The 23,193-nt window shown below is 40.6% G+C and overlaps 1 protein-coding gene across 4 annotated transcripts in view; it reads left to right on the top strand.

Annotated features, from left to right (window-relative positions):
* Positions 1–22,859, top strand: part of TP53BP2 (tumor protein p53 binding protein 2) — a 37,320-nt gene extending 14,461 nt beyond the window's left edge. For all 4 annotated transcript variants that reach the window (XM_015857229.3, XM_085542951.1, XM_085542952.1 and 1 more), the window contains 17 exons: positions 1,810–1,957; positions 5,300–5,413; positions 5,985–6,064; positions 7,024–7,125; positions 9,542–9,716; positions 11,077–11,258; positions 11,669–11,833; positions 12,231–12,468; positions 13,279–13,404; positions 13,778–13,914; positions 14,485–14,968; positions 15,337–16,118; positions 17,903–18,040; positions 18,668–18,801; positions 19,329–19,495; positions 19,999–20,198; positions 22,066–22,859. In XM_015857229.3, coding sequence (XP_015712715.2) covers positions 1,810–1,957; positions 5,300–5,413; positions 5,985–6,064; positions 7,024–7,125; positions 9,542–9,716; positions 11,077–11,258; positions 11,669–11,833; positions 12,231–12,468; positions 13,279–13,404; positions 13,778–13,914; positions 14,485–14,968; positions 15,337–16,118; positions 17,903–18,040; positions 18,668–18,801; positions 19,329–19,495; positions 19,999–20,198; positions 22,066–22,107 — 3,414 coding nt within the window. In that variant the 3' untranslated portion in view covers positions 22,108–22,859. The remainder of the gene's footprint in view (positions 1–1,809; positions 1,958–5,299; positions 5,414–5,984; positions 6,065–7,023; positions 7,126–9,541; positions 9,717–11,076; positions 11,259–11,668; positions 11,834–12,230; positions 12,469–13,278; positions 13,405–13,777; positions 13,915–14,484; positions 14,969–15,336; positions 16,119–17,902; positions 18,041–18,667; positions 18,802–19,328; positions 19,496–19,998; positions 20,199–22,065) is intronic.
* Positions 22,860–23,193: the final 334 nt, after the last annotated feature.

The following is a 23,193-nucleotide window of genomic DNA, read 5'->3' as shown; positions in this document are numbered from 1 at the left end:
GCTGCCCAGGCCCACATCTGGGCAGCTTCTGGAGATCTCCAAGGAAAGGAGACTTCGCAGCTTCTCTGGACAACATGTGCTGGTGCTTGGAGGACTTCCAAGTGGTCTTGAAATTGTCCTTGGAGCTTTGGGAAAGAGGAGGGAGGTAACTGTGAAGGTCACCTCAGTTGCATGGACATGTTTTTAGGTAATTTGCAGGGAGTGAAGTTTCCCCTCCATCCCCAGTGCCTAAAACACAGGGGACAGAGTTAATGCACATACCACTAACCCTCAGAAATGACCCCTGCACAACTGGTTCGAGTGCTCTCAGCCTAATGTGTTAGTAATTATCTTGAGCATTGTGGATAGAGACCACAACTCGTGATCCTTCCTGTGTAGCTGTCTGTGTCTGTAAATCCAGAGGATTAACGACTGGAGATAAACAGGCACGCTGAAGAGTGAACAGCCCTGCTAGGGTCAAATTAGGTCTGCTTTGTGTGCAATACCATGTTTTTGTGTCACTTGCTCTTAATTCCCATCTATGATCTCATCTTTTAAAACTAACAAATCTTACTGCTGACACACCACCTGTGCAATTTAATTCTATGAATATAAGATTATGCAGCATTAAATGTGAAGAGTAGTTTGTGTCTTGTGTTCCTGTGTAACCTTGGTCTAAAGCTATTTGAGAGCCTGTTTTTTATTTACACTTTTCTGCCCCAGTTTTTGTGATTAAATAGTATTTTTACCTGGTTGCGTATGACATCCCTCACTGTCAGCCTCGAGAAATGCTTCATGTAAAACCTAAGTGTGCAATGATGAAAGACTTAAGCAGCATATGGAGGTGCTGTTTGGAAAGCTTTGTCTCCTAATTTAGGTCAGTACTTCAGCATGCTGTGCTGTTTACAGCGCAGCAGTTGTGTCAGCCTTCTCCATGTAATAGGCACGTGCGGTAAGCTGATCCTACCTACAGGCCTGCAGCGTGGCTCTGGCCTATGCACAACATGGCATCATAGAATGGCTTAGGTTGGAGGGGACCTTGAAGATCATCTAGCCCCAGACTGCTCTGTGGGCAGGGCTGCCCCACACCAGCTTGGGCTGCCCAGGACCCCATCCAACATAAGCTTGTATGCCTCCAGGGATGGGCCATCCAAATGTTCTCTGGACAGCCTGTTCCAACATAGATAGCTTTAGAGAGACAGCACAGCTGTGTGGTGTTTTCATGCAGAGTGATAATAAAAGATCCATCTATAGCTGTGACAAAAAAGCAGAGTAAATAGCTTTTCTTTCCTCCTGATGGTGTTCTGTGGGGGTTGGAACCTTACATTCATCCATGCATCCTAGTTGCACAATGGCAAGTCAGCTTGTATGGTGTGGGAAACCACAGTGTTAAGTATGATGGGTGTGCAAATGTTCTGCTTCCTTTGTAGTAAATTTCAGAAACGTATGTTTCTTCCCTTGTTTTTCCATGATAGAGAATATCTGTGAATTCTAGGTGGCTGTTTTGCTGCGTCAGCTGAGTGCACTGTGTAAGTATGGTAAGGTGTAAGGAGTTCTGGCACATCACCTGAGGAGAGAAGGAAGGATCTGTATGTCCAGATTTGAAAAACAATCCTCCAGTAATAGAATTCAGAGGATTACTTCTGTAGCATCTTGCTGGCTTATACCTTTAAAAGAAATCCGTGTTTGTTTTGAAAGTCAATATACACAGTAGTTAATGACGAATGGTGCTATTATGTTGAAAATAATGTGATGAATGAGATTTGTGCCCCCTGTGTACAGTCTGCTTTTGTGATCTAAAGTGTGTCCTGTTGTCTTTGTCTTTTCCAGATGTTTCTGACAGTGTACCTCAGTAACAATGAACAGCACTTCACCGAGGTGCCGGTCACCCCTGAGACAACATGCAGGGATGTGGTGGAGCTGTGCAAGGAGCCTGGTGAGAGTGAGTGCCACCTGGCTGAAGTGTGGTGTGGCTCAGGTAGGTTAAACTTCAGCACAAAGACATGACGGATGCAGTCCTCCCCCTGGGAATTTCTGCCTTACATTTTTGTTAAGTCTCTTATTCAGAATTGCTGTACAAAAATGCATCAATAGGAAGGTGCATACATTCAACAAATGATTAAAAGTGTGGGAGGGGAAAAAAAAAGAAAGGAGAGTAAAGCATGGAAGTTTTCTTATGAATCTGTAGCTCTTCTCCAACTCAAATGAGCCTTGGAAGGTCATAGGGAAGTTGCTTTTTATTCCTTCTCCTCCAAGTGGTTTATATTGGGTTTTTGAAGTGATAAGTATCAGTAATTCTAAGGAACAATCTTCTAAATCCCTTAGTTAATTTCAGTTGCAGTGACCAATTCTTGTTTGGATATTGCCTTTGTCATTCATTGAGTCTGGGAGGCATGGAATGTTACCAGAAGTAGCAGGAGCCATCTGATACTAGATGCTTCTAAATAAAGGTATATGGTGGGTGAGAGGAATGAGGTGGGACAGGGAAAAGTTCAAATCTCCATAACCTTCCAGTACTGTGTTGGGACTGGAGAACATGTCAACAAACAGATCAAAAGCTAAAATATGGCTAACTTTCGATGGCATAAATGGGAAGCAGCTCTTATCTCCTGTTTCCATTTTCTTCTGAGATTAGTATTTGCAGGGCTTATTCTCATGGTTAGTGGCAGTTACTGTCAGAAGACCAAAAACCCTATTATTTGTTGGTAAGGTAAAAATATTGGCAATCATTTGAGAAACTAAATTGTTCCCTTCATGGACCCTGTCATGGTTACTAATTATATTCTAATATATACAAGCACTGGTGTGTGTGCGCACACAAAACCCTACAGTTTCAAATTGTACTTTTAAACAAAATATGCAGTTGTCTTGAATCATATGCTATTCAGTGACTGGAGTACTGGGAGAAGTAAATGCATGTTGTTTTAATGAAAGTATATCCCTCTTTTAAGCATTTGTATACCATCCAGTAGTGACCCTTTACAAAATAATGTTTTCATGCATAGTTTGGATTTTTTTTTTTTTAAGGGGATTGGGGTGCTCTTTACTTTGCTAACATCTAAAACAAAAGAATGTAAAGTTCACTGTCTTGTTTTCCAAGATACCCCATGGTTTCTATTACACCAGGCAAGTTAAACTTGATTTTAAAATAAACATGGCACATGCCAGCCATCCTTCTGAGGTAGAAACAGAAGATGGATGTTGAAAATGAATGCTTGGACTTCAGTTACTAAGATTCTTCTGAGATAGCTTGTCTTTCTTTCCCTTCCTGACGCTTGCTCAGGAATTTAAGCCTCTGTTGTCAGACCATATTAAACATACTTTGAAACATTGCCGCAAGTGAGCTTGAGGCACTCTGCTCCCTGAACAGGGGCAAGCTTACTGCTCTCCCTGTCCTCTCAGTTTTGCTTGAAATTTGATGAGTATCAGGGCAAGCTTCCTTGATCTTTCTGTTATTGTCAAAATTCTGTTAGATGGCTACCTTGAGCACAGAAAGCAGCCAAAAATGTGAGTGTATTTGTAAAGGCTGTCTTTTAATTTCTTCCCCCCCTTTTTTCTTCCCCATCTTCTAAAGTGGAAAGAATAAAAACTGAGGTCTGATAGTTTGCTTTTACTTCTTGAGCTTTTCAAATGTAGTTCTGTTTGATGTTTGGAGATCTCGTTGACCTTCCTTTGAAGTCACTGAGTGGTACTGAATCCTTGGGTAGAGTGCATCTCCCTTGATGGTAGTTTCAGTTAAAGTACTGCTTTGCTGCTACGAAGCTGCCTCATAAGACTGTTATATTCTGTAAGATGGAAATTTGTCAGTCATACTGTTTTGGTCTGTTGTTGTTTTTTTTTGGAATAAAGGTTTAGCAGATGAAGAGCTTTTTTAGCTGTCTAGACAAGTAACTGCTAAGAGGCTGCTTTTTCTGTAACAGTGACCTACTTGCTTATTCTCTAAAGTTAATCTCTTTTGACAGTGACTCCAGAAATTTTCCTTCCTAGATTGCTTGAGCACAGCTGCATTATTCACGTTTTAAAGAAACCCTTTCATACTGGAAAAAGGCTTTTCACGTGCTGAGAACATTTTTAGTAGCTCCTCTTCTTCTCAATCTGAAAACATTTTTTCTTAACACCATCAATTTTGTTGCCAAAATGATTGTTCCATATTAAAGCAGTTACTTTGAAAGACTTTCCAGTGAATGTGAATGAACTACTGACTTCTTTCTTTTCCTTCCTTGTCTAAACAATGAAAGGAAACACCCAACAAAACCATTGCTGGGATAAACCAAACTGATGGTGTTTAATTTCAGTCTTTGTCTGCTTGCCTCCTTCCTCTGGATGCGTACAATGCTCAATGCTTCTTGTTCATCTGGCACCGCATGCAAATGGATCTAACCTGATTGTGAGCCTCAGATGTTGTCATAAGATACTGTGGTCGTGTCCTAACCACATAGAATCGACTGATTACAATCTATTAACTTCACAGCTGCAATCACTTTTAACTGAAGCATAAAAATGTATGTTAATGTGTCAAGATTAACAAAATGAACTGCTTTACTGCAAAGATTGAGGACAATGAGCAATTCTGATTATATTCAGCCTGTGAAGGCCTACCTATGAAGTGTGTGGAATTTGTAAGAACAGTGATAAGGAAAAGCAACTAAATAAGGCAGCAGGCTTAGGCTTCCAGTGGGCTTTTGTAATATCAAAAGGCAAAGAATAAGTGTTAAAAATTAGAGACAAGACTGAATCCTGAACATGGGAACAGGTGCAGGAAAAGCAATTCAGTTGAACACGTGCATTTTTCTTCTTAAGAAACTTCATCTGGACTGTCAGAAAACAAGTAGCAGGTTCTGACTGGAGCTGGTGTTCACTTTCTTGTAAGCTGAAGGGATCCTTGTAGGAATTGGGGTAAAGAGGCTTTGAGGGGTGGGAATGATAGGTCAGTGAGTTATACTGAGGTACCACAGCAGTGGTGAACAGATCCAGCAGTTCTGTTCCTGTGATGGCAAGTTGGTACAGTGATTTGCACACACAAAGCTAAGATGCTCCAGCTAAAAGCTCAAAACTGACTGTGTTTCCTTGGGCTCAGCTTTTCCTTCTGTTTGACTTCTGAAGGGCTCTGTCAGCTTTTCTGAGGTGTTGGCTCACATTCAGAAGCAAGGGGTGGTGCAGAGCTTAAGGAAAATGTGGAAAGGCATTGGATGAGGGTGAGGGTTACGTCTGCATGCTGTACCTTAATGATAACAGCATTTGAAAGATGCTGGTTAAGTAGTTTTGTTACATCTCTGAGCTATATAGTGATGTGACTGTAAACTGGCTTTTTACTTTTCAGAACGTCCTATAGCTGATAATGAACGGATGCTGGATATTTTGCAGCGCTTTGGGATGCAGAGAGGTGAAGTTCGTTTCTTTCTTAGACATGAACGCTCTCCCTGCCGGGAATCAGGTAGGTGTTGGTTTGAGCTGCTAAAATGAGGTTTTCTTTAATTCCTCAAGTTTAAGGAAACAACATGCATATATCATATATTACCACTGGTAACCAGTATGGTGTTGCAAATCTTTCTGGTCTGATCTCTGCTTTCTTATGTGGAGGGAATGCTAATAACAGAAAACTACACTTGCTACTCTCTCTCATTTTTCTCTTTTAGTGAAGACTTTATCTTCCTGGTGTGGTATCTGATGTGAAAATATTAAATCAGCATGACCACAACATCTAAGAGCATCCTGTGCTAAATGTATTAGCCAGAGTTTAATATCTAGGGATGTGTGATTAGTTTCCTAAAAGGCAGAGACTGTGATCTTTTCCTTTGCATTTAGTAACCAAATTGCTGTCTGGTGATGTCTTTTATTATGTTAGATTAGCATGTTTCATCTGGGCAGTACTTTGGAAAAGGTAGAATTCATTCAGGTTATTAACAAAAATTATATTTCTTGTTTAGTATTGGATGTTATGTCTGAAGAGGTAAGAAAAATCCCCATATATCTTACCGTCTGTGTTATCCTGTATTTCTGTCTAGGGACTGGACCAAGGTCTCAAGATCCAGTCTTAAAAAGAAATGGTGTGAAAATGCCCGGTGATCGAAGAATGGAGAATGGAGTAAGTTTTTGGTGTATCAGCCAGCATAGCAGAAACAGAGGCTTCCCTTCTTCTGAGAAGCTTGTGCAAACCCTACCTTGGAAGCAAAGAGATGATTTTTGGAGTAATTTCTCATGACTGCTCTAAAATAGACACAAAGCCTCTAACAATTATCACTCTTAGTTTCAGTTCCTAAGTTTTCAACAAGACCTGTTATTTGCCATATATGTGTTTGTACCAAGGATCACAGAGAGAGGAAAAAAAATCAGTGTTACTTTTTTTCCTCTGCTCCCATCCTAAACTTTCTCTCCTTTTTCTTCAGCTCATTGATCAATCCTTTCCACATTCAGTTTGATGTCGGAGTAGTAGCCTGCTTTTAGTTCCAGTTTTCAAGTTGAGACCAGTTAATGTCTCAGAATATAATCCATTGCCTGCCATGTCTTCTTGCTTCAGAAGATGTAAATATTAATATAGGATTAAGTCTAGATTCAGGAAAGGTGCAAACAGTTAACTAAATAGTGCTTCCTTTGGTCTTCTTCTTTCTTTAAACTTTATATTTTCTTCAGTTTATGTTGAAATACTTTGAGTAGCAATGACATACCCACAACCACTGATCTACTTTGACATGTGCTGGGCATTCTGGGCTCAGTCAGTCCAAGCTGAACCATGCTGAGCTTAATAATTAAGGGCTCTGAAATGCCACTTTAAAATGCCACTGTGATCTATGCTAGAAATATTAATTTCTCAAGAAATGTTAGTTGCACGTGTTGCTGTGTTGGGGTAGGCATCTGTACAGGCTTCCAAGTAATTATTTCCTTTATCACAGAAAAATGTTATTTCTTCCTAATTATTTTATTGAATATTCTGTTTTCATCAATTTTAAAGATTTTAATCCCAGTTTTCTGCAGTAGCTCTGTTGAATAGCGCACTAGCCAAATTAGAAATTCTAGTATGCTAATGCTTTGGATTTTCATTGGCAGGTCAGTGCTCCAAGGATGGATATGACACTGGCTGAACTTCAGGAAATGGCATCACGTCAGCAGCAACAAATTGAGGCTCAACAGCAAATGCTGGCTAACAAGGTGAGCTTGGAAGAAGGTTGTTTATGGTTGCAAACATAGATGGTAGGAGTTATACGTGGTGGAAGAAGTGTTAAGGATTTGTGTGTTTTTCTTCTTTTATTTATTTCATTCCTCATCTCATAAACAGAGAACTCCCTTTCTTCAGCTGCCACTTCTTAAATGTGAAGTCTGCCTATACACATTTCTAATAGTAAAACACTAAAATAATACCAGTGGTCGCAGTGACCCTGTAGCTTACTGTAAGGATAGAGCATATAGTGTTAATGTTGTCATTTATCCTGGCATCTGTGCCAGCCCTCTTTATGCTCCATGTGGTGACCAGCCATTCACCGGTTTGATCAGTGAACAATGCTTTTGTCTCTAGACATAATGCTGTCCTGTAATGATATCTTGCTTTCTACTGATACTGTTCAGTGTGCCTGGCTTCCTGGGGCAGATGTCTGAAAAAGATTGCCTTCATGTGATAAAATAACTGGGACAGTGATTTATAAAATGTTTGCTCAACAGTTCAGAAAAGCTAATGATGGCACACTGGGTGCTTGTGAGTTGTTTAGGGAAAAAGTATTCTGGATACATCTGCAGAATGGCAGCATGGATTTTTTTTGTTTGACTTTAGCATTGTTGTTACGCGCAGCTCTTGAAAATACCACTGACAACACTGCTGTTGGCAGAGAATCTTTGTGCGTGAATCCAATCTGAGGAGGGTTTGACTATCTAAGTGGATTAGTTCCTGGGCCTTGTAGAGTGTGCTTTGATGAGGAGAGAGGCTGCTCTCAGGCTCCTGTCTTACTACTCTTCCTCTATCAGGAGCCTTCCCTCACTTGACTGACTCACTAACAAGTAATGGTAACAGATGTTGGTCTTATAAATAGCATTGACACTGTGGTGACTATCTACAGAGAGCCCCGGATAGGAAAGATTCATGTATATACTGTAAGGGGAGTCATATAAGACTTACAAAATTAGGAGTTTGTCTGTATCCCACTCATCAGGTAGGTGTCTTGCTGTGGTTGGTGGCAGAGTAACCTTGTGGGTATCCTGTTGTATCCTGATTTATCATCTAAGATGCCCTCCCTAAAAAGGTGTTTAGAAAGCTGTCTTTGTTCTGAAGAGAGGCTGTTGCCTCTTTTCTTGCCTTCTGAAATCAAGCGCAGTATTAAAAATAGATTTGGAAGGGAAGAGGACATTTTTCTTTTTAGTCACAGCTTGTAATACCTGTGGTTGGTTTTTTTAATGGTTTTTTTTTTTTTTACATTTCCCTTTATGGAACTGTCTCTAAACTAGTGTATGTATTGCAGGTGTTGCCTGGTTTTTCTCTGAAAAACAAGCTCACTTTTTTCCTCTTTCTTTTTATAGTCAAAATACACAGGAGTCCATGTTTCTAAATATGACTGGGGATTTTTTTTATTTTTAGTTTTATTTTTTAATTTTAAGGTATATTTTCCTTTGGAGAAAATGTTGCATTCTAATGTTAGTCGCCACTAGTAGTCATGCAGGTTGGCTTTTGATGCTTGGGAAAGTCTTAGCAGCTTTCCTAACACTGAAATAACATATCATCTCAAGAACTGAAAGCTGTATGTAATGGCTGCTGACTTAAAGCAAGTCTCTGTGTAGTGGTTTATTTTAGCTCTAAACTTTGGATATCTGTGTATGGAAACTGTTGGTGCACCACCCTACTCTTATGGACTTGGAGAAGTGAAAGTATTCTCTCCAGTGAAACTGTCCATTGTATGACTGGAGCCAGGTCAATATAAAAGTTTTTCTATGTCTTGAATTATTTTGAGTTGTGATGTTGATTGTTGCCTAGAAAGGGTAAGATTTCAAAGCTTTGCTGTTCTGTGATTGCTGTTCTTGAGGAGGTTCTAATGGAACGAGAAGTACAAGAGTGACAGACATGATCTATAATTTATGAAATACCTTATATAGAGAGAATGTCTAATTGACAAGAAATCACACTGGAAAATATTAAAAGGTGTCATATGGTAGAGATTGTAAAGTACAAACAGAATATAGAAGGTAGAGAGGAAATAATCCTTATTTATAGCAACTGAAGAACAGGTAGTCACTAACAGAAATTAGCAAATAGCATGGGACACGAATGCTGAATTTTTTCTTAGAAGGCTTTTAAGCAATTTCATATAAGAAAAATGTACTGTTAGATGTGGATACTGCCCGTGTTTCAGTGCTCTCGCACTACAATGTAATGATGCCTGTACTGGGGCTCACGTGTACTGGGCACTGGGAGGGCTTGGACTCAAAAGCTTTTCTCGATGCTCTGAGAAGTCGAAATGCTCAGCTGAAGTAACTGATCACCAGAGATACAGTGGCAGTTGTACATTAGTTTTAAGACTGTTCCTGTCATTATTTCACTGTTAGTTCATTTTTTAAATAAATAAATTCCTTGTCTTCCCTACAGGAACAGCGCCTGAAATTCCTGAAGCAGCAAGATCAGCGACAGCAGCAGCAGGCTGCTGAACAGGAAAAACTGAAGCGATTAAAGGAAATTGCTGAGAATCAGGAAGCCAAACTTAAGAAAGTAAGAGCGTTGAAAGGCCATGTGGAGCAAAAGAGACTCAGCAATGGGAAGTTAGGTGAGTTGTTGCTTGTGGAAGGTAGCCTGTGGGTTTTTTTTTGTAGACCATAGTTCTTGGAACTTTGAAATCTGTGGGGATTTGAGTGATTCAGAAGATGTACTTGCAGTATTCCAAGAAAAGTTAATCTTAATTCTCATATCTCTTATTTACCAAATGAATTCCTGAATGACCCAGGGGAAAAAATAAAAGTATTTTTCATCTTGTATTTCAAAATGTCACGTAAGCTTATTTCCATTCAGTTTTAAGCTTCGCATTTCTGTTCTTCAATTTCAGTGTAGATTGTTTCCTTACTTTGAATACTTCTGTGTACCACAGTAAGTTTTTCTGTCCTTTATGTTTAAACCCCACATGTTTAGGCTGTGACTTTCCTCTTGCCCCCCAGCAAAACTGTGAGCTGCTTGGCTTGTTACCTACATTTCCTCTTATGGAGGAGGTAACCTAATGGCCAAAGTGGCTGTATACTTTCAATCAGAAAAATCAGGCTAATGTCTGGCTTTCTATGGCACTGAGTGTTTGCATCAACTCGCTGAACTGTAGTATTAAATGTTTTGTTTCAGACTTCATGTCAATACACATTCTGCCCCTCTTTTCTTTCCTCTATATTCATGTCATGTAGAACTTGTTTTCATTGAATGCACACAGAAACAACATTTTGCTTTATTAGAGTTGCTGTTAGTTTGGTTTTTTTAAATTTTTTTAGGGAAAAAAAAAAGCATAATTCTTTATGGAAGAAAGCAAAAGATTTTCTATGGGGAAAAATACATGTTCTGTTCAATATTTATTTTATATAATGCAATTCAGTTTAAAGGAAAAGGAAAAACAGCAAAGTAACACAAAGGAATGAGAGTTGAGATTACATAGCATGTGTATCTGCTTCCCTGTACCACCCCCAGCAGGTCTGCTCTTGGCACTTGCTGAACAATTCCCTGTTCTTTAGGTTTTGTTCTAAAATACTACAGTTCTGAATAATGAGAACAGCTGTTGATGACCACGTGTAGTAAACCCTAAAAAGGCTTTGTTTAGTGTAACAGAGTGTTTTGTCGTTGTCATCTGTCATTCCTCTGATGTAAACTCAGGAGTTTTGAGCATCATATATTTGCCTTGTTTGAGTGAGCATCCCCCTGTGGAATTCTAGCATTATGTGAATTTAGCAGCTCTGCCCGTGTGCTCTGAGCAGACACTTTCCTCTGCTCTGCTGTTGAGTTTGCTTGTTCAGCTCCCTCAAGAAAGAGCTGTTTTTCTAAGGGCCACAGGCTTGCAGCAGCTGGCTGCTCTGTGCCCTCATCATGCTGCCTTGGAAGCAGCCCACGCTGGGCAGTTTCTCAGGGCAGCTATTGTGCTCTCTCGCCCTCTTCAGTGGAGGAGATTGAACAGATGAACAGCCTGTTCCAGCAAAAGCAGCGTGAGCTGGTGCTGGCGGTCTCAAAGGTAGAAGAACTCACCAGGCAGCTGGAGATGCTGAAGAACGGCCGGATTGATGGCTACCACGACAACCAGTCGGCCGTAGCTGAGCTTGATCGCCTGTACAAGGAGCTGCAGGTAGTGTGGAGGGAGGGAAAATTGGCTGGGTGGATTCTTGCCTGATGGGGAGGAAACCCTGTGCCCTTGCTCCAGGCAGAGCTCTATAGTTTCCAAGTGTTGTGAGCGCAGGGCTGGCTGTGTTGGGCTCAAGGCAGAGAAGAGGCAGAACACTCAGACTGTGCCTTGTCCTTGAGGGCAGTTTGCACATGACCCAGCATTTTTTTTCAGAATATAATATTGGGAGAATATAGTCTGTTTTAGCATATGGTCTTGGGAGTCAAGCAAGACTTTTCAGAAAGTTTCTCTCTTTGTAGTGGTTTTCTGTCCCCTATCCCTATCCTGAAAGTTAATTTGTTTTGATGTTGTTGTTGCTTTCTTTCCCCCCCAACCCCCCTTCCTGCCTCCCCTCCCCTTGTGAATTTATTCAGCTGAGGAACAAACTGAACCAGGAGCAGAATGCCAAACTGCAGCAACAGAGGGAGTGTTTGAACAAGCGCAACTCGGAGGTGGCAGTCATGGACAAGCGTGTTAATGAGCTGAGGGAGCGCCTGTGGAAGAAAAAGGCAGCTCTGCAACAGAAAGAGAATGTACCAGTAAGTGGTGAATGCTTCAATCACAACAAAATAAAATAGCTTTTATTTGTAGCACATATGGACTGAAGTAAAAACTTGCTTGGGGAGGTCTGTTCAGATGCTAGATGTGTAGTATTTATCCATTCATGGTGGAAGTCTTGTATTATTAAAGTACTTCTCATGGAATGTTGATGTTAACCTACTTACTGTTTATGAACAGGAGGACATCTTATGCTGTCTTGGAATGTCTTTTTTCAGGTTTTGTTATTACTGCATCATTTATATCAATTGAGGCTTCTAAGAAAGCTTCTGTTTCAGTCCTTGAATATAACTTTTCATTTGTTTTGTACTTTGGCTTCCAATTCAGACTCTTTGTGCAGCATACAATTCATTACATTTTTCCTTAATTGTTTTTAAGGTTTCTTCCGATGGGAATTTACCACAGGCAGTGGGTTCTGCTCCAAGCCGAGTGGCAGCAGTAGGTCCTTATATCCAGTCCTCTACTATGCCACGTATTGCTTCCAGACCTGAACTGTTGGTGAAGCCAGCATTTTCAGATGGGACCCAAGCTTTGCAGGCATCTGATGGTCCACTGAAAACACAAACTTTGCCAAACATGCGAGCTGGGAGCAGTTCACAAGCTAAAGTTCCTGCAGGTAATAGCTTGCAATCAGTATTTATTCTCTAGAACTGTTTTACGCTAATTTAACAGCCCTGACTTTTTGCTTTTTAAATGAAGTATTATTTGATCTGGAAGTCTTCTTGGAGTTATCCTGACCCAGTGGATGAATCTTACGAGCACTGAGGCTGTAGGATTAAAAGTGTTGAATATGAAGTAATCCTCTTAGTGAATAATCTTGAGATGTTATACAGCATAGAACGTAGGAGGATTCATCTTATGTGTTTTTCTTGTTATCCTGATGATCTCTTAAATATACAAAAACACTTGCTCAAGTTTTAGAGGCAGTTTTAGCATGCATGCAGATAACCTGTTGATTAGGCTGAATCACTACCAGGATTTATTTCTGCTTTAATGTATTGTGCTTTTTCTTTGCATGATCTTTTCCACCCCTACTGGGGTGCTGGTCAGCGATCAGCTGAATGTGAGCCAGCAGCGTGCCCAGGTGGTACGGGACAAGGGAAGTGATTTTCTCTCTGTACTTGGCTCTGGTGAAACTGTGCCTTGAGTACTGTGTTTATTTTTGGGCCTCTCATTGCAAGATGATGTTGAGTTACTGGAACGTGTTCAGAGGAGCAATGAAGCTGGTGAAGGGACTAGAAAACAAGATATGTAACTTAAATAGCTCTATGAACTAGAACCCAAAGAGATGGTTTTCCACAGCAGTTAGTCTGTGTATGATGCTTGTTTACTGTCTCCTAAAAACAAACAAAGAAATCCAAACTGCACTCTGCAATAAATAATAAAACAAAATATAGCTTAAACTATTTCATTTGTTTCCTCCTAGGTTCTGTGGTCCCCAGTTCAAAACCTTCCCCGTCTGCTGAGTGGAGTAGCTTAAATACAGACAACCATTTAAGTCAAGGATCTGCTTTGACTTCAGGAAAGGGAACCATGGCTGGTGAAGGTCAAGGTAGGTTCTCATGTGCTTGGCTAATCTTAAAATATGGATACTCCAGTTAATGGTATCTGTTTTCCCTAAACATGCCTCACTTAGTGGTACAATTGAGAGCACAAAAAGTCGAAGAATGTTGCCATACAGACTGCAGGGATTTATTAAAAATACCTTATTTCAGGTTGTGCAATAGATATTAACATCTCAGAAATGCTTCTTTTTGATTAGCTAGACTGCAGCTGGCATGCCCTTGAGACCTTAGTACAGAAGAAAGCTGGATGCAGAAAAGCATCCCTTGCATATGTGGTCTTGAATTTTGCACAGAACAGGTTTCTTACTCCTACAGTTGTGTTGCTATTTAAGAAAAATAAATCTTTCTCTTTAACAACAGCTGAAGGAGACGCTTATTTACGAGACAAAGAGAAGAAAGTACGTCCGTTCTCAATGTTTGATTCTGTGGATCAGTCTGCTGGGCTGGGCATGCTAAGGAAGAACCAGAGCAGTGAAGATCTTCTGCGAGAAGCTCAGGTATGCAGGGGACACAAACTGCTGTGCAGGTCTAAACTTTGCCAAGGTTTTCTGCATTTCATCAGATGGAGATTACTGCACAGCTTTATGAAAACTGCTATCAGGAAGCTCTTTGAAAAGTCTTCTTTGGAAAAAAGAACTTCTAAGGAGAAAAATTTCTCCTACGTTTTGATTTATGACATAAGATAGCAGTGTTTAGGTGTTTCCTTGGCACAAGGAAATGATCTGATTGTGTAGGTGCGGAGTAACATGAAGGAACTGAGAATGTCAGGTGCTCCATTGGAAACAACTTCTTTCCTACAGATTCTAATAAGTTCTCTGCTACTTTTAGAGTAATTACTGTGCCCAGTCATTACTTGAAGTTTTGAATATGGCTGCTACAGGAGGAATTAAGGAGAACAGGGTCTCCTTTCTATAACTAAGATGACGTAGTGCTTGGAGAAGTTTTTATGTGTTTCTAATAAGGTTGCAAACAGTTTTGCAGTGTACAAGTGCTCAATGTTATGTTGTTTTTTGGGTTTTTTGGTTCTTGAGCAGATTTCTTAATGTGCTTTTTTTTTTCCCTTTCAGACAGCCAATAAAAATGTAACAAAGGTACCACCTCCTGTCCCCACAAAACCAAAACAGATTAACTTGCCTTATTTTGGTCAAGCCAATCACCAGCAACTTTCTGACCCGAAGCTGGATGGAAACCTACAGAAGCTGCCTTTGGCTGTCGCATCTATGGGGAGCAAACAAAAACCAGTGGCACAGCAGCCCTCCCATTCTCAGCAGATACAACGGATTTCTGTACCCCCTGTAGGTCCTTCCTCTAGCCAGGACCAGATTCTTCCATCCTCCAAACAAGAGAGTCCTCCAGCAGCTGCTGTAAGACCTTTTACCCCTCAGCCATCCAAAGAGACCTCACTGCCTCCGTTTCGAAAGCCTCAAACTGTGGCTGCAAGTTCAATTTATAGTATGTACACACAACAGCAGACTCCTGGGAAGAACTTCCAGCAAGCAGTGCAGAGTGCTTTGACAAGGGCACAGACCAGAGCACCACACTTCCCTAGTGGTAAGCCTGTAGCTCTTTACCTCTCTTCTGTTCTCATAAACCTCAGAGAGAGCTATTTTCCACTTAATCTGTGGGTAGTGGATACAGAGCTGTTTTTGGGGGGCAGTTCAGCAAGTTAGTGCAGCTGCAAGAGTCTCAGGTGGGTCTTGCGTGGTGTAAATAAATATTTTCAAAGAGTGCAAAGTATCTGTCTTCCATCTTTAAGTTAATTAAATGATAATGGTAAGCCTGGTTGAGTTCTGTTTGGTTGATTCTGCTGTTGTGCTTCTCTGCCTTGGGCAGATGAATTGAGTTGCATGTTCTTGATAGGCTTATTGATCAGGTTTTGACAGTTGTTTTCTCCCTACCATTCTCTAACTTCTCTCTAGTGTATGGCAAGCCTGTGATGGCAGGAGCAGGTGTACAGAATCAGCTGCCGCAGACAGAGAACATCTACTCAAACCTGCAAGGCAAGCCAGGCAGTCCAGAGCCCGAGATGGAAACAACAGCCTCTGCTCATGAGAGTCATGAAACAGAGAGAATTCCCCGTCCCCTCAGTCCAACCAAGTTGCTGCCTTTTCTGTCTAATCCGTACCGCAACCAGAGTGATGCTGATCTGGAAGCGCTACGGAAGAAGCTGTCCAACGCGCCCAGGCCATTGAAGAAACGTAGCTCCATTACTGAGCCAGAAGGACCTAACGGCCCCAATATTCAAAAGCTTCTGTATCAGAGGACGACTCTGGCTGCTATGGAGACTATCTCAGCTCCATCGCATCCCTCCAAACAGACAGCATCAGCTGTCAGTCCTGAAAGCCCAGTGGAAATCCCAAATCCTTATGCAAGTGCAGAATCAGAGAAAGAGACTGTTTCTTCTATGCCTGAACCAACCATTGCTGAGGAAGCAGAAAACATACCAGCAGATAAGAGCGAAGCTGTTCTTCCCTCCACTGTTTTAGACCCGGTACCTGAAGGGGTATCAGATAGTGATGAATCCATGCAGCCAAAAATGGAAGAACCAAGCCATGAGGCTCCACTACCGCTGGAAGTATACATGGAGGAGTATCCTCCATATCCACCACCTCCATATCCATCAGGGGAGCCAGAAAGTTTGGGAGAGGACTCATTCAACATGCGCCCTCCTGAAGTTACAGGGCAGTTCTCCTTGCCTCCTGTAAGTGTTGGCTAGCCTATAACTTGAGTGCTCTGTAAATCACCCTAAGCTCTGCTGTAAATTCTGTCTTTCCTATCGTAGACATTAAGTGGATGTAGGAGAACTGTTGTGCAAACAGGCTAAAAGTGTCTCTGTGGGTATTAGTTTTTTTTATCTCCAAATTGAATGAGAGTAATGAAAAGCCTCTGTAATCTCTGAAATGAGTGACATGATGAAGTTTAAATGGAATTTGATTACACAAATAGAACTCTTCTGAGCTTTCTAAAATATTCCTTATAGAAGTCTGCTATTTACATCCGAACTATACTTCCTTCATATTGAAATTGAACTGGTTTTGGGGCAATATGTATTTCATTGCTCATATGGGATGGAAACTAATTCCCCTAATCCTGGATTGCATTTGTTTATTTTAAGTGCATTGCTTGAAAAGTATGGGGAAATGGACTCCTTTAGTTTCTGCTTTAATAACTCATTTGGAGGCAGCTGCTTGCATTTCTTCTACTGAAATGTTGTCCAATTAATTAATTTATTTAGGAACTTTAATTTGACATTAGTTAGATCTCAAGTTAAATGCAGCCCCTTTGGGCTAAGGTTAGGCAGCATTTTACAGTCTCATTTGTTTGGGAAATACGTTTGTGTGTGTAGTGTGGTGTTATCTCACCCTTGTAGAACAGGAATTTTTAATACTTTTCCTTAAAGAGTTTCTTTCCAATTTATTATGAATCGAATTTTAGTAACCGTGTACATGAAAGCATTTTTTTCCTCTGTCACTTCAATGCTGAGGAGTTAAAAGCTTTAGCATGCTTTTTTAGCCTTGGAATAGTCATTGCAAGTTTTCATGCCTTTGAGACTGCATCCTTCCTCCCTTTAGCAAGGGAACTTGAGCAGTAGATTTCCTAAATCATACAAACTCTGTTCTGGTTGGCTTTGTAATAATTCTGCTATGATGAGAAGAAACCAGCCCAACTTCTCAGCTTCGTATTTAAGTTCTGGTTTGTGCTGACTAGGTCTTGCTTTAAAAAGCCTGTGCTTTTGATATACACACAAGTATTTTCTGGGAATCTCTTCTTATAAAACTTTCATCTTTGCATGTTTACTCTTGCGAAACATGAGTCATTTCTATTCATCTTTGCTTGGACATCTGTTGGAAATTTGCATGGCCTTATGAATAGTGTTTATTGCTGCTGCACAGCCAGCTGGGGAGAACGCTGATCTAATGTATGCATATTCTCTATGGGAAAGAGTACAAATTAAGCTATAGAAATACTTGCTTTCCAGTATCATTGGGAGCCTCTATAGCTCTTCTATGTTTGGTTCTACAGTCTTTCCAGTATCATTTTCCTTAACTGTTTCCATTCCTGTTAACCTCTGTTTAACTTAACATCTCAACTTAAAAAAAGCCAAACCCAAAGAGACTCTGTGCTACTTCATAAAGTCTTTTAAGAAGTTCCTAGCTTTGTGTAACAGCCCTGAGAGTTAATGCTAACATTATCTGAGAACAGGTTGGTTTTTCCCCCCTGATTTTTAGGGATCTGAAAGTTTTGGGACTTGGAGTTTTATCGAGATGTCTTTTGAGTTGAACATAGGAACTTTAACTGGACCTAAAGTCAGAGATCTGTCATAACCTGCTATGTTCATTATGTATTGGGTTGCTGGTAGAAAAAAGCCTATTTCACATTGAGTGCTGCCTTAATTGTTTATTTCTGCTGTTGTTCTCAAGTGCGTGATTTTGTATTCTTGTTCTTCCAGTAAAAATGTCCCATAACTGTGTTACCTTCTCACAGGGGAAGAGGACAAACCTGCGTAAGGCTGGCTCTGACAGAATTGCTCATGGAATGAGAGTGAAGTTCAACCCCCTTGCATTGCTGCTGGATTCATCGTTGGAGGGGGAGTTTGACCTCGTGCAGAGGATCATTTATGAGGTACAAATCATAGACTTGTTGGAGTTGGAAAGGACTCCTGAAGTCATCTAGTCCAACTCAAGTGCTGCCTTCTAATGGAAAGAATAGCAATCCCAGTTCAAATTGGGATGTCACTGCTTTTCTGGATGGGGTTGAGAAGCTAAGATAGTGCAAAACAGAGATCTGCCCTTGAGAGGATTAAAAGCAGTTCTAGCAGGAAATGGCCACTTGGAGGCTGGTTTGTCTGTGTTAAATCCGCGTTGGGTATTTAGCACCAAGACTGTGAATGTGCAGGAGAGGATTTATCACCTATTTTCTTACATAGTATTTTTGCCTCCTATTCAGATAAATTGTGCTTATAGTCAAATAGGCAAGGCTTTGAAATTTATAATAAAACCTTTTACTGTGTTATCTCTTTACTGTTTCTCTGAACCAGTTTAGGTTCTCACTGTTAAATGGAGGCTGAAAACTTAAATGTGAATCTTCTAGTGAGATGGGTTACTGCTGTAGTTTTCTTCCTGTTGCTGATATCCTCTGTAGAATTGTGGCTCAACATCCTATTTCAGAAGAGGATCGCTCACTTTAGTACACGCACAGGCATTTATTATATAGAGAGAATCTGAATGTTTCCTTTTTCTAACTGGCTAGGTTGAAGATCCAAGCATGCCCAATGATGAAGGGATTACTGCACTGCACAACGCTGTGTGTGCTGGGCACACAGAAATTGTGAAGTTCCTGGTGCAGTTTGGTGTGAACGTGAATGCTGCAGACAGTGATGGATGGTAAGGCATTCTTTAAGTGGTACCTAATGGGTTCTGTCTGCAGGCCCACAGCTGACTATGTAACAGAAGTGTCTAATGCCCAAGACTGAAAAAGAGGTGCTTGTTGTCCCTTGGCCTCATCAGTTATTCCAGTTACCTGTACTTGTCACCAGAGCGTGTTTTGAAGTCATGGTGAATTTTCTAATAGGCTGTGATTTCAGGAGTGTTTCTGAGTGTGAGTCATTCCTTTTTTGTTGTTTTTTTTGCTTTCTTATTGCCTTGGTGACCATCCTTAAAATGTTGATGGATTAGAAAAGCGTAATGTAACTGTAGAGATTCATATGCACCTTTAGGGCTCGGGCAGCTCCTGGTGGTAACCCCTGAACTGTGAAAAGCAATTGTTCTTGCCACCCTGGGTTAAGTGCTTTGGGTAGGAAGTCTTTAGTGATATATAGTACTGATTGCTGGCAGTCACGCATGAAGGTGATTTACTGCAAGGAACCTGAAAGCACTGTTATGAACAATAATTTTCTCATCTTGGCTTACAGGACCCCATTGCACTGTGCAGCATCTTGCAATAATGTGCAGGTGTGCAAGTTCCTGGTGGAGTCTGGCGCGGCTGTATTTGCTACGACCTACAGTGACATGCAGACAGCTGCAGACAAGTGTGAGGAAATGGAAGACGGCTACACACAGTGTTCCCAGTTCCTATACGGTAGGTGATGACTACCATACCAGGTAACTGGGTCTCCAGCTTTTTTCCATAGAGGATTCCCTCATCTTCCTTTTATTCCTGATGTACTTATGGAAGCTTTTCTGGGTGCCCTTGATGTTTCTAGCCAGATTCAGTTCTGTCTGGGATTTAGCTTTCCTAATCTGATTTCTATCTGCTTGGACAGTTTCTCTGTATTGCCCCAGGCTTCCATCCTTCACAGGCTTCCTTCCAGTGTTTGAGTTTGTCCTTGTTATCTGTGTAGACCTCCTGACATTTTTACCTGGCTTCCTCTTTTGGGATGTGTTGCTTATGAGCTTGCAGGAGGTGATTCTTAAATATAAACCAGCTTTCTCAGGCCCCTCTTCTATCCGGGGGTTTATCTCATGGAACTGTACCAATGAGGCCTCTGAGGAAGCCCAAAGCTGCAATAAGAACACAGCAGTCTTTCCAGCTGCCTTTTGATATCTTTTATGTTGAGCTGCTGTGTATTTTTCATATTGCAGGAGTCCAGGAGAAAATGGGAATAATGAACAAAGGAGTGATTTATGGACTGTGGGATTATGAGGCTCAGAATGATGATGAGCTCTCAATGAAAGAAGGAGACTGCATGACAATCCTGCGCCGGGAGGATGAAGATGAGATTGAGTGGTGGTGGGCACGGCTGAATGACAAGGAAGGCTACGTTCCCCGCAATCTGCTTGGGGTGAGTCCTCATTATTTTTTGGAGTCCATTTAAAACAAACAACAAAACATCATGTGGGATCTTCACAACATTCTTCTCACACGTCTAAGTTATGTGTGGTTTAAAAAGTGTAAAGGTTGAAGTTCCCCATTTATTCCATAGGAGAGTGAAGTCACACTCTTTGTTTAGATACCCACTATATGATATTAATGGGTACACAGAACACACGTCACTGCCCTGCTATACATATCAGGTTGTAATACTAACCTTATCTCGTTATCTGAAAGGAAAGAGAAATAACTTTTATCTGAACATGATGTGCACATAAAGTTTTGTTAAGTATGTGAACAGGGCTTCCCCTCTTTTCAGAAGTGATACATGAGTAGGCACAATAGACCTGCAGAACAGACACTTGGATTAAGAATGAGAACATCTGTGCTTCTGTAATGAAAAATATGACAAGTAAAAGGCAGCACAACTCAGACTGGGGATCGCTCCTCCCTTCTTCATACAGCACAATCCCAGCAAAACCTTTGGAATAACTACCCTGTTCAGTTGTTTTAGTATCACCACCTGAGTATTCTTTTTGTTACTCTCAAAGAAACATCTCTTGGACTCTTAATATTGCAGCTGAAATCCAGGCTAAGCTGTTAAGCCTAGATAAAAGTGTTTGGTAGTTCACTATATTAAGCTATACTTTTATCACAGCTTCTTCATCCTTTTCCAGTTGGGTGCACTGAAGAAAAGCTAGGATGAATTAATCTGCCTCAGTACCCTGCCCTCCTTAGTGACTCAGTAGCTTGCTAAGCTGTGCAAGAGCTCTAAAATGGAATTAGAATAGGGTGATACTGTCAAAACACTGACTGCTTAATACCAAATAAAATCTTTTGAAGACTGACTTCATTTCTACTGGGGTAAAACCACAGTTATCAGGCTGAAACAAATCTTTTGGGTGAATTTGCTGGTCTTCCATTAATCAATTATTTGCTTATTGAGCTTTTTGCTCAATTAAGAGCAAGAAGAAAGCTGGAGTCTTCCTCTGAATGGGGTAAAGAGTATCTTCAAGAACTTTACTTGAACAGCAGTAATGTAGATGTGTTACAGCTTAGAGCATGAAGGATGCATCCTTCCTAACTGAACAAAGTGCATCTTTCTATTTCTGTACACCAGTAGTCATGCTTTGCAGAGCAGGAGTTGTTCCAAAGCCCTTTTCAAGTGAGGTCTAAGAGCTTCCCAAACACTCAGCTCTTCTGTGTACTGCATTCCATCCATCATTATGCTGTAGCTGAGACTGGAGCAACCTCTGTATTCCATTTGTGTACCCAGAACAGGCGAATGGCACGTAGCTGAAGGTCTGTGGGGTGGCAGACACTGATTAACAGCCAGACAATTGGGTGAATTTAAGTGGCTACTCAATGTCTTCTAGCTGACTTGTAGCTTTTACATTTCTGAGGTCCTTATGCAGCCAGACGCTTCTGGATGGCCCAAAGCTGTAGGCCTGTAGAGGCTGATATGCATAAAGAAACTGAAAACAAAACACTTCAGTACCTCTCTATTTCCCTTTATAAAACAGACAATCAAATCCAATAATACACTGAGCACAAAAGTCTCTTGACTTACAAACCACACAGTTCTCCTTGCCCACCCACCTGGGCAGAGCTGGTCTGTGCTTTTCAATGCCTTCCTTTTATACTGACAAGGTTACTAGTTTTTAAGCTTGCCTGAGGATGCTGAATTAACTTTTGTTAGTGCTTTGAGTGTTTTCTGTAAGTGGTGTGCTTTTCCTACTCAGGATTATATTGGAATTGTATTACCAAAGAGAGATTAAAAAAGAAAGTAACCTTTCTAAGCACTAAAATTTTAAATCCCATTTCTGTTTTACCCTCAGCTGTACCCGAGGATTAAGCCCAGACAAAGAAGCTTGGCATGAAGTAGAAGGGATGGCAGATTCTTGAAGTACTCGCTAATCGTGGATGACTTACAAAGAAAAAATTCATTCTGTGTTGGTTCCAGTATCATGATACTTATTTCAATGACAATGTAATTTGAAATGATGAAGAATGTGCTTTGAAAACAAATGAAGGATTGATACATTAGCAAATGGATTAGGGCATTCTACAAGCTGAAATAATGCTTGCGAGCAAACAGAATTATTCTGCCTGTGGTCTAAGCAAGCCTAGTGTTGAGGTACCAAGTGATGTCTCCAAATATGGCAGAAAAGACTTAACACTTTTCTGTGCTAAGTGCAAGAACCTTTTCAGTTTACCATTGAAGGAATCATGGTGAGGCAGACAACCAGCTTTGTCTAAATCTGTCCTGAGGCTTTTTCCAGATGGGAGAAATTAGTAAAGTACGTGTGCAGCACCCAAATGCTTATCGTTGGAAGCAGAACATTTGCTGAAGAAGTGGAAATTGAAGTGCATCTGAGCAGTGGAAAATGTGACCAATCCAGTAAGCAATAACTTCTAAAATGCTGTAGCATCTTAGCAATTCTATGTATTCAAAATATTATGTGCTATTACAGACAGTGTAGTTTTAGATTCCTCTTTTTGCAAAGAGTCTCATGTATTTATTGCCTTTTTTTTTTACTTTTAAAACTAAATGTAGAAACTTTCTGTAGTCCTTGATAACTTACTTGTTTTTATTTGACTGTGATACCATTAAACTTTTGTCTCCTCTTAAGCTTTACCTCTGGGTGCTTTCCTGTAAAGCTTCTATTGGACCATCTGAAAATGCTTGACAATAAGACGCACTGCTGTTCTACGTTGTGGTCACTTTCACCTACTTTCTCTATTCACACACACCCCCCCACCAATCAATCAAAGATTGCCTTTCTATATTTAAGCCTTAACTGATAGTTGCATACAACCCTTGTAAGGGACATGTTTAAGAAAAAAAATCCTTGAACAAAATATTTCCCAAATACAAATTTCCAGTGGAAATATTGTTTATAGCTTATCAGTTCAGGAATAATCGTTTGGTAATAAATGCTATGTAGTAGGAAGTACCAAGTCTT

The sequence above is a fragment of the Coturnix japonica genome, chromosome 3 (assembly GCF_054131305.1).
Source record: "Coturnix japonica strain WE chromosome 3, WE-NBRP24, whole genome shotgun sequence".
Lineage (NCBI taxonomy): Eukaryota > Metazoa > Chordata > Aves > Galliformes > Phasianidae > Coturnix > Coturnix japonica.
Note: the sequence above shows the minus strand (reverse complement) of the source record. Positions and strands in the feature narration are given on the sequence as shown.